Source organism: Budorcas taxicolor, chromosome 5, assembly GCF_023091745.1.
Source record: "Budorcas taxicolor isolate Tak-1 chromosome 5, Takin1.1, whole genome shotgun sequence".
NCBI classification, from domain to species: domain Eukaryota; kingdom Metazoa; phylum Chordata; class Mammalia; order Artiodactyla; family Bovidae; genus Budorcas; species Budorcas taxicolor.
Genome location: NC_068914.1, coordinates 146,667,943 through 146,679,519, shown reverse-complemented (window position 1 = coordinate 146,679,519; position 11,577 = coordinate 146,667,943). Strand labels below are relative to the sequence as shown.

General features: G+C 43.8%; 1 protein-coding gene across 1 annotated transcript in view; it reads left to right on the top strand.

Annotated features, from left to right (window-relative positions):
* Positions 1-1,141: 1,141 nt before the first annotated feature.
* Positions 1,142-11,577, top strand: part of LOC128048717 (antigen WC1.1-like) — a 92,148-nt gene continuing 81,712 nt past the window's right edge. Inside the window, exons 1-2 of the mRNA XM_052641145.1 lie at positions 1,142-1,214; positions 6,166-6,486. Coding sequence (XP_052497105.1) covers positions 1,142-1,214; positions 6,166-6,486 — 394 coding nt within the window. The remainder of the gene's footprint in view (positions 1,215-6,165; positions 6,487-11,577) is intronic.

The window sequence follows — 11,577 nt, the reverse complement described above, 5'->3', positions numbered from 1 at the left end:
TGGCTTATAACACAGGTGGGTTCTGAATCCTATCAAACCAAACTCTCAATATCCAAAGGGTGAAATCGTGAAGTTTAGAAAATGTTAATCTTTCTAAGCTACATGTTTTCTTCTAGAGATCCCCGCTCCTATTTTGGAGGGCCAGGGTTGAATGATGACTACTCCTTTCTCTTTGTTTCCTGTAACAGCAATCTCTTTCTCTCCTGAAGCTTCATTTGTTGACTAGGTGAAAGGAGTATTTCACATAATATGAAATGCTATAAAGGGAAAGGGATTTAGCCTGTGTGAAAATCCCTTATAGGGCTTCCCAGGTGGTTCAGCAATAAAGAACCTGCCTGTCAATGCAGGAGACACAGGAGACATGGGTTTGATCCCTGGGTAGAGAGGAACCCCTCGAGAAGGAAATGGCAACCCACTCTAGTATTCTTGCTTGGGAAAGCCTATGGACAGAGGAGCCTGGCAGGGTAAAAGCCCAGGGGTCACAAAGAGTAGGACAGAACTGAGCAGAAATACACCTTCTCCAGGACCCAGTCTCCAGATCATTCTGAGAAGAGAAGAAAGACCTGCAGTCTCATTCCCTCAGCTTAATGGTTTCCACCTCACCTTCTCTATGGTCACCTGTGATTTCCTACAATTCTTGTCCTCGTTTTCTGCTGGTCCTTTAAATACTCTTGTATTTCAAGCCTTCTTGTAGTACTCTGCTTCCAGCCTGAGGTCAGTACTGGGAAGATCAGTGTTTGATTTCACTATGATTATTCCCCGTGGGCCAATCGATTCCACAACTTGACTCTGCAAAATCTCACAGTCCTTGGGGATCGGCCAGGGTGATCAGAGGAAAGAAAGGTTTTCTATGCCAGCTCTGATTATGGGGCCCGGCTGTCAGGACCACGGAAGCAGGAGGTCAAAGGACCGTGTTGCTCATATAAGGAGATGTTGAAGATGCAGAAGCTCATTGGTGTCTGAGCTTCAGAAAGTGGCAGATGCAGCCTCCGATAGTGCCTGAAATGGTGAGAGGTGTCGCTATTGGCTCTCAGGAGGGAGGGTGTAAGGGGTGGTCTATATAGACCCCAGTCGGCACCCTGACACTCCTCACAGGCTGATCCTGCAGCTGGGACTGTGACCTTGAGGGCGTGGGGTCAGGATGGCTCTGAGCAGACACCTCTCCCTGCGGGGACTCTGTGTCCTCCTCCTCGGCACCGTGGTGGGTGGTCAAGGTAAGAGCTGGCCCTCTGTTCTGGGTCCACAGCAGGGGAGTGGACGCCTTGATGAAGGGAAAGGTGTATGGAGTTGTGGAGCCACAGTCTTCGTGTTTTTGACCAAAAAGTAGCCACGCTGACTGTGAATGCTGGTCCGTCCCCTGTGCGGGCTACACTGATCGTAGCGGCAGATTTTACAGAACAGTGAAGCTTGGTCTGGACCGAGCTGGGTCAGCCTGAGTCCCCTCTGCTGTCTCCCTTGTTCTCAGGGAGCTTCTAGGAGTCCCAGTGGCTCCCAGTGTGTGGAAGGTCCAGCGACTGACCCCAGCGGGGACTCTGGGCTGTTTCCACACGCTCCACGTGCCTGGTGTGTGAGCACTGCCCCTGGGTCCCCGTGTTTCCTGTCTATGCTCCTGTGGGCTCTGTGCTTGTGTGTGTGTGTGTGTGTGTGTGTGTGTGTGTGTATGTGTGCAGGAGAGGAGTGTGTGAGGGTGTGTGTGTGTGAGGGTATGAGGAGTGTGTGTATGTGAGTGTGTGAGGAGTGTGTGAGTGTGTATGTGTGAGGAGTTCATGTATTTGTGTGTGTGAGGGTGTGAAGAGTGTGTGTGTGTGCAGTATGTGAGGACTATGTGAAGGTGAGTGAGGGTGTGTGAGGAGTGTTTGAGTAGCATGGGAGATTGTGTGTATTTGTGTGAGAATACGTGTGTGTATGTGGGAGTGTGTGAGGCTGTGTGTGTAAGGGGGATGGAGCCTGTCTCTGTGAGAGGAACGGGGCTGCTGAGCATGGACTGTGTCTGCTGGTCTGTGAAGCACTTGGGTGTCCACAGGGCTGGGTGTCACGGCCACTCCTTGTAACTGGATCAGAGATAATCGTGCCCCTGCCCGCCTCTCTCTGGCTCCTCGTCCCCATCCCCCAGGCTTCCCTCTGCTTGTTGACGTGTCTGCCCAGCACTGGGCTCTGTGAGAGGCTCTGCCTGCTGGCCTCGCCTGTTCCCACCAGGTGTCATTAGGGAGCAGAGAAGCCTGTAGCCAGGAGAGGGGACCTCTTGTCTGTAGAGATCAGTTGATGCACAGCCTCAGGTGTATAAGTTCCCGAGTCCCTGCCCCGGTCCCCATGACTCATTTCCTGATGTGCTGGGGGCCTGGGATGGTCCTTTCCCCTCCCAGGATCTGCTGTGACTCTGTAGGGAGCCCTTTCTCCGTGCCCTCTCCTGTCCCTCCCTGGAGCTGCTTTCCCTGAGTGAGGGTGGAGTATGTTACCAATCCTTCTTCACGGTCTGCAGGGTTTCTTTGGACAAATCCGCTCATCTCCTTATGGGAGTCCTCTTGGGTGACAGAACTTTTTTCTTCTCTTTAGACTTAGAATTCTCTCATTGTCTTTGCTTTTGGACAGTTTACTCTGTGCGTCTTGGGAAGGTTGTTTTGAATAGAAAATTTGGGGTGACTTATTAGCGCTTGAACCTAGATGTCCAGATCTTTCCCCAGGTTTGGAAATTCGCAGCCTGTCTTTCTGTTTTAATTATTCACTTTTGGCTGTGCTAGGTCTCCTTGCTGTCCGCGGGCTTTCTGTAGCTGCGGTGAGCAGGGGCTGCTCCTCGCTGCAGTGCACAGGCTTCTCACTGCAGGGGCTTCTCTTGGTGCAGAGCACAGGCTCTGGGTGCACAGGGTTCAGCAGCTGGGGCACGCTGGCGTAGCTGCTCTGAGGCATGTGGAGTCTTCCTGGACCAGGGATTGAACCCATGTCCCCTGTATTGGGGTGGGGGTGGGGAAGTAGTATTCTTATCTACTTCACCACCGGGAAAGTCCTCAGCCATTATTTCTTTTCTCCTTCACTTCTCCTGTGACTCCATTCAATACATTGTTTCTCTTTATGGTGTACATATTTCCACTGCTTTCTATATTCCTTTCATTCTCTTTTCGTTCCTCTAATTGGATACTTTCAACTGATCTTTCTTCTAACTAATTGGTTCTTGGTGTTGAACCTCTGTACTGAATTCTTCAGTTTACTCATTGTATTGTGTTCATGCTAAATTGCCTCCGTCATGTGTGACTCTTTGTGACCCCATGGACTGTAGCCCACCAGGGTTCTCTGTCCATGGGATTCACCAGGCAAGAATACTGGAGTGGGTTGCTATGTATTCCTCCAGGGTATCTTCCAGACCCAGGGATCGAACCCAAGTTTCTTACATCTATTCTGGCAGACGGGTTCTTTACCACTAATGCCACCTGGAAAGCCCATTCATTTATTATTCAGCTTCAAAATATCTGGTTAGTTTTTTTTTTAAAAAAGTATATGTCTTTATTGCTCTTATTTTATTTGTATTATTTTCCTGTTATCAATAAATATTTGAAGTCTCTTGTAACTCTCTGAGCATCTTTTGAAGTATTACTTTGAATTCTTTGTCAGGCAATTCTTGGATCTCCATTAATTTCAGCTGGTTACAAGAGGTTTACTGTATTCCTTTGGTGGGATTTTGTTTCCTGGATTCTTCTTGATGTCTTATTCTCTTGTAGATGTCTGCACATTTAAAAAAGTTGTCACCTCTGCCAGACTCCATGTCCTGATTTTAGTAGAGAAAGCCTTTCACTTCTGGGTAGCGGCACACTGGAATGTCCTGCAGGGTGCCAAGTGCAGAGGCATAAGGTGGCACTGGGTCTGGGAGGGCATGAGGCTGTTTGGCTCAAGCTGCTGACATTCACAGCATTGACAACTGTGTGGTGTTTGGCAAGTGTTGCAGGGGGTCTGCCGTTGCTGGAATGGTAGTTAGTGTTCTCAGCAGTGCCTCCGGTTCCAGAACCTAGGGATCATGGCCAGCAGTGCCGGTGGCCAGAGCCAATGGTGTGCACACACTTGGCTTTGGGGGCCTGTTGCAGGTGCCTCTGTGGGGGAGATGATGGTTGCAGGTGCTCAGGTTGTGGGAAAGCCTAGGAAGGCAGCAAAGACTGAGACCAACACTGGCTCATTGCTCAAACTCATGTCCATTGAGTTGGTGGTGCTGTCTAACATCTCATCCTGTGCTTCCTTTCTCTTTGTCCTTCAGTCTTTCCCAGCATCAGGGTCTTTTCCAATGAGTCAGCTCTTTGCATCAGGTGGCCAAAGTAGTGGAGCTTCAGCCTCAGCATCCGTCCTTTCAATCAATATTCAGGGTTGATTCCCTTTAGGATTGACTGGTTTTATCTCCTTTCTGTCCAAAGAACTCTCAAGAGTCTTCTCAAGCACCACAGTTTGAAAGCATCGATTCGTCAGGGCTCAGCCTTATTTACTGCCCAACTCTCACATCCATACATGACTACTGGGAACCATCATCCGTGCTGGTTCTTAATTCTTTCAGGGGTAAAATCTGCTGCCTCTGTCTGCAGAGCAGGTCACTGTGAACTGTGATTTCTCCTGCCATGTGGTTGCTATTGGTCTTTGCTCTTCTTTCTTATGCCTAGCCAGCTCTATTAGACTGGCTCAGCTTTGCAGGTCTGCGTGAAGAGAACCTGAAGCAGGACTTTCATATGGTGCCCCTAAAGGCTAGGGACACTGGTTACTCAGCCTGCTCTTACCCTCCCGGTGAGAGGAACTCTCCTGGTACCCTTGACACTGAGTGATTCTGGTTTGGAGGATGAAATGATGCCTCCAAAATGATAGTATCTTGGCGTGGTCAAACTTCTTAGGGTACTCCAGATCTTTCTGGAGCTGTTTTTGTTACTGATCGCTGTCTAAGTTTGGTCTTTTTTAAGAGGATGGGGGCTGCTGTCTCCTACAGCAGCATTTTGGTAATGACACATTTGAGGTCTTTATTCTTTGAGAGAATGGTTTTGAGTGTAGAATTTGAGATTGGCATTTTATTTTTTTCTTTCAGTAAATCTAAGGCTTCAGTCTACTCTACCCTGACATCTCTTTTTGTTCTTGGGGTTTTAGATGTTAGTATAGATGTTTCTCAATTTTATATACCTAGTCTTTATCTTAGTAATTTTCTTTCTGTCAATTTTCTGCTGTCATTTTCCATTTTAGTAAAAGTAAGCTAGATATGGTGTAGTGAAAAAACAAGATGTGTCCTTATATAACATGTTCTGTTCACTTTGGCAGGACTTCTGCTATCGTAATTCTTCAAGCACTCAGGTTGTTGAATTCTCCACCATTGTATTATGCTCCCACTGCAATACAAGGCTGCAGTATTTGCTGTGGTAGAAAAATATACTGGCTCTTAAATGTTTCCATGTGGAAGTGACATCATTTGTTCTGCCACTTTGTTGAATGAGCCAGATCACATGGTTACGCTTAACTTCAAATAAGCAAGGAAGTATTACTATTTCCACATGCTCACAAAAAGAGAATTTTAAATGTTGCTGAACACTAGTAATGTCTCCATCTATAATGTTCCTACAAATGAACTCCTTTTTAACACAGAAACCAGAGTTGTCTGAAAACTTAATCGCTAAAGTGACATCTGATCACTTTTGTCAAATTCCATTTGTTAGATGCATATTACTAGGTACATTCTAGTGTGGATTACACAAGGACATGAACACCAGGTGGCAGGAAGAGCCAGGACATTTCAGAGCCTGTTCCCCAGCCCTCTGTTCCTGAGCTGGATGAGATGCTCCCTATGGACAGGGAAGGAGAGGGAGGGTTCTTCCCTGGATCCTGGCCCACGAGCTGTAACTGAGACTGGAAAGCTGGGCCCTAGTAGCCTTGGGCACATCTACACAGAGTCTCTGAAGGCCTGTCCTCGGTGGTGTCCCTGGAGTTGGTTCTACAGAATTGTGAGAAATTCCTGGTGCCTCCCTTCCTGCTCCAGGTTCAGTGATGGCACATTGGGAGCTTCGAGTTGGCTATGGTGGGAATGTTTATACCACAGAGGTCAAGAAACACTATATCCCATGCACTCTTTCACTCCTCAGAGAACTTATATTTTAAATATTATATCACTGCAAGCTTCCTAAAATCTCTCCTGTGTCCTGTGTCTGTTCTCTCTTGCAGCTCTGGAGCTGAGGTTGGTGGATGGAGCCCACCGCTGTGAGGGGAGAGTGGAAGTGAAACACCAGGGAGAATGGGGCACAGTGTATGATGACCGCTGGAGATTGGAGGATGCATCTGTAGTGTGCAGACAGCTTGGGTGTGGAGCTGCCATTGGTTTTCCTGGAGGGGCTTATTTTGGGCCAGGACTTGGCCCCATTTGGCTTTTGTATACTTCATGTGAAGGGACAGAGTCAACTGTCAGTGACTGTAGGAATTCTGATATTAAAGACTATCGTAATGATAGCTATTACCACAACCGGGATGCTGGAGTAGTCTGCTCAGGTAAGTCCTGTCTGACCTGGGAAGGGATCTCTAGCAGGAAAAACCTTTATCACCAGAATGACTCGAGATTATGGATTATAGCCTTTAGAACATGCTTGGGTGAAGGGTCTGTGTGATGCGTCACAGAAGGTAGAGAAGTCAGGTCAAAAGTTTCATACAGATACAGCTGCTGTGTGACCTCTGTGACATTGTCTTGTCATGGTAATTGTTCTGTATCCTTTGACATAATGGTCAGTACGGTGTGGCTACATGGTGGTGGGGGGCGGTCACAGGAGAGTCGTAGGCAACAGGGTTTATCATACTCATAGGGTCTAAAAATCAGAGTCACACACTCCATCAGGTTGGTATGTGGAGGATGTGCCAATAGAATAGGCTCAACAAAGCAATGGTGACCCCAAAAGGGCATGTGAAGACCCGTGGATAAGTGACCATACTGGGGGTCAGGGTGCAGTTACACAAGGAAGAGGTGTGAGGGGATTTCACTGGTGCATTTAAATGTCTCTAGGTCACAGTCAGAGGAAGCAAGAAGGGGACTTGTGGCAGAAAACAGTCTCATCACCCTGGTGCACCTGATCAACTGAGTGGGGAGCTCACATCACATTTGCAGGGATGTTGAGGGAGCAGGAAAATGCAGTCTTGAAGTTTACAACACAGCAGCTGTGGTGCATCACATATAAGATGCAGTGAAGCTCAGAGGACCTGAAGCGACTCCTATGAAGTGCTCAGTGCTGTCTATGTGTTTGACCTGTGCCAAGGTGGATACAGGAAAGACAGCAGTGAAACTAAGGTGTGAGTGGATGGTCGCAGTATTTGGCAGAGGCTTTTTCTTCTTCTGCTGCTGCTCCAGCTAAGTCGCTCCATTCGTGTCCGACTCTGCGACCCCATAGACGGCAGCCCACCAGGCTCCCCCATCCAGGCAAGAACACTGGAGTGGGTTGCCACTTCCTTCTCCAATGCGTGAAAGTGAAAAGTGAAAGTGAATTTGTCCTAGTTGTTATCATTATTTTGGACTGGATGTCCATGATATTAATCCCATCAGAGCAGCTGGACTGAAGGAAGATATTGTCAGTTATCACAGTGCGTTCCCTCAAGTAGGGAGCTGGTCTTAGGCAAGAATCACCCTGTCTGATATGATCGTGGGACAAATGAGCCCTGAGGACATCTGCAGTAGGTCCTTAGCAGCCACAGTCAATCAGCTCTTGGGTGTTTATGTTGAGAAACATCATTGGAAAAGTGATCTTTTCTAATCTCACCTTCAGCAGATCTTTGATGATTCTAGTTGAAGCCCTTAAGAAAACAATTCTTTTTTTTTTTTTAAAAGGTACTTTATTGAGGTATGACTGACATACAAAACTGCTTGATAAGTATGCATTTGTGAAACCATTACAGCACTTATGTCATAAATCTATTCATCTCTTCAAAAAGTTTTCTTCCATTCTCTTTTTCATTCTTATTAAAAATAATTATTTTCAAGGTGCTCTTAATTTTTCTTTTATTATTATTATTTTTTTACTTTGAATATTGTATTGGTTTTGCCACACATCAACATGAATCCAGCAACTTTTGTTTTAAGCAAATCCGTTTTCTGGCATCTAAAGTAACCTTCCTCATTGTTGTAATGTCCGAATCATGGTTCTAACTGTAGATACATTTGTGGAAACACTACAGGTGTCTCTACCATATTTTGATAAATCGGCATCTGAATGAAAATGGAGTGTGTGATGTTTGAACTTTCTGTGAAATTAGAACCCTCATAGTTATCATCCTAAGAAGTTTGATGTCTTGATACTAATTTCAGTTAAGATACACTTAACAGTAGGGAAGTGGAGAGTGCTCTGATATTTAAACCCTGACTGTGGTTTGTACTCCCTGACTACCATTGCTCTAACTTAGGCTCTCACATTTTTATGAATGGTTCCAGGTTTCTTCTATTTCTTTCTTTGTCACTAGTTTCCTCCCCTTGGTCTGTCTTTTCAGACACGTTTTAACGATGCGAAGATAAGTTAAAGTGGTGGTGATGTAGCAGAGATAAGATTAGAATAGCTTGTCTTTTCATTATCTCCATCAAAATCGAACTCTTGGAGTTTCTTCTGCTTAACCTTAGGAGTCAGGTATGGAAGAGAAATTTCAGCCTCAATAGTGGATTGTTGGAAGTGGAGTGCTGTGTTTAGGAGAAATCTAGAGTAGAAACAACGACCAGAGAAGAATGTAGAGAAGCTTGTTTGAAATAAGGAGGAGATTTCAATGAGGGGCTAAACAAATTGTGAAGGACTGTGGTGCAAGTGTTCCAAGTTGCTTCAGTCCTGTCCTACTCTTTGTGACACCGTGGACCGTAGCCCACCAAGCTCCTCTGTCCATGGGATTCTCCAGGCACGAATATTGGAGTGGGTTGCCATTTCCTTCTCCGGGGATCGTCCATACCCAGGGATCAAACCTGGGTCTCCCGCATTGCAGGCAGAGTCTTGATTATCTTCTGAGCCACCAGGGACTACAGTACTGAAGTGCAGAATGGTGAGGGGATGAAGATGCAAGGATTGCAGGAGGGGAGGGTTGGAAAGATGCAGGTCAGCTTGTACATTAACCACAGCCTCTGTGTCACACTTCCTTCCTGCCCTCATTCTTTCCCTCCCTCTCTTCTTTTATCCTGTCGTGGGAGTCATTTCTGAGCTCTGTGGACACGCTGGCATTGGAGGTTGCAGTTTTCTTAGAGGAAAGTTTTTATAATATGGATTCTGTTTATTTAACAAATATGTTTACTGATTTTTTTTCTTTTTTTGTATCAGATTTTGGTGAGTTGTGTTTCACAAGTAATATGTTTTTAAGGACTAGGCCCACTTTACAAAACAAAATTTCAAATTAGAATAACACTGGTTCATAATCTCTTTAGATGTCGGGAAGATCTATAATGACATTCCTCCTTTTGTTACTGGTGGTGTTAGTTTGTGTTCCCTCTTTTTTCTTAATTGGTTTTGCTAGAAGATTATCTGTGTTAATGTTCTTTTTAAGAGAATCACTAATGGACCCTATTGACTTTTTTGATTTGTATTTGCTTTCTACTTAATTGATTTCTGTACTCAGTTTTCACTCCTCTTTTTTAGTTATGATTTTCCCTGCTAGCTCAGTTGGTGAACAGTCTGCCTGCAATGCAGGAGACCCCAGTTTGATTCCTGGATCAGGAAGATCCCCTGGAGAAGGGAATGGCTACCCACTCCAGTATTCTGGCCTGGAGAATTCCATGGATTGTATAGACCATGGGGTCACAAAGAGTCAGACACGACTGAGCGACTTTCACTTTCCAGTTATGATTGTTGTTGCTTTTATAGATTCTTGAGTCTTGGATCATTTTCTTCTGTTTTTATTTTTATTCTAATGTAGGCATCAAGGAAGCATCAAGATTCTAAATTTTCTCTTGAGCATCACTTTATTAAGCTACCAGTTTAGCTAGTATATAATTTCTTTTGTATTTTATTACCATAAAATGTTTCTTTTTCTCTGAATGTATTCTTTGTCTTATAGTCTGACTTTGTATGATATTAATATAGATACTGTATACAGCCTTCTCTGATTTGTGTTTGCATAGTATATAATTTTTTACCTTTTTAATATGTTTCTGTGTTTATATTTAAACACATATATATTTATAGACAGTATACTGTTATGTCTTATTTTATCTGGTCTGATCATCTTGGTTTTTATTTGGAGTACTTAAATTATTTACATTTAATGTAATTATTGATATAATTGGGTTTAAGTGTACTTGCTTGCTATTTGTTATATCTTTGTTCCTATTTTAATCTTTGAGTATATTATTTTATCTTAAAACTCTATTGGCTTATTAATCATATCAGATTTTTAGCTGATAATAATGTTGAATTATTTTTAAAAATTTTAAAATAATTTTTATTTAATTTTGGCTGTGCTGGGTCTTCATTGCTGCATAGGTTTTTCTCTAGTTGCGGAGATCAGAGGCTACTCTCTAGTTGCAGGCATGAGGTTCTCATTGCGGTGGCCTCTCTTGCTGTGGAGCACAGGCTCCATGGTGCTCAAGCTTCAGTAGTCGTGGCCCCTGGGCTCTAGAGCACAGGCTCACTAACTGTGGTGCACGGGCTTAGTTGCTCCGTGGTATGTGGGATTTTCCTAGACCTGGGATTGAAACTGCATCTCCTGCATTGGCAGATGGATTGTTCACCACTGAACCACTGGGGAAGCCCATGTTGAATTACTAATCTTTAATTACATTCTACCTTGAAATGATGTTACGTCACAACATGCAATGTCAGTCACTGTAGTTTTCTTCCACTTTGGTCATGGTGCTATCACTGTCACATATTCTACTTATAAATTTATTATGAATCTTATAGTTTGTTGCTAATATTTTTGCCTTAAATCTTCTAAAAGAGAATCAACATTTAGCAGAGACTCTATACCTTTGAGTGGATCCCTGTTTTCATCTGCTGTCATCTCCCTTTAGCTTGAAGAACTTTCTGAGGCAGTTTTGTGTAGTTGTCTCTCCTGGCTTCCAGTTCTATAATTTTTCATTTACCTGAAGTCATTTTAATTTTCATTCAGTTTTGAAAAATATTTTTATAGGTGATTCAATTCTAGAGTAACAAGTACCCAACCCCAATACTTTACATATGTTTTACATCGTCACCTGACTTTCACTACCTCCAACAAAAAGTCAGTAAATAATACTTATCCTTTTGTTCCACTGTATATAATGTGTCAAATTTCCCTGGCTGCTCTTGGATATTTTTGTTTGTTTGTCTGCCACTGAATTTCAGTATTTACATTGTCATGTTTTCTGAGAATGATTTCATTACCTTGTTCAGGGTTTGTTTAGCTTTTTGAATAGGTGGGTTTATAGTTTTCAATAAATTTGCAAAAAATTTCATTTATCTTTCCTTAATATTTTTCAGCACAGCACTTATTCTGAATCTCCAAATACACATATTTTATATATTTTTATATTATCCTACATGCCACTGTGTTTCCATTCATATTTATCTGCCTTTTTACTCTCTTTGGTTCAGTTTAGATAGTCTCTACTGCTGTGTTTTACTTCCCAGTTCTTTCATTCTGCAATGTCTA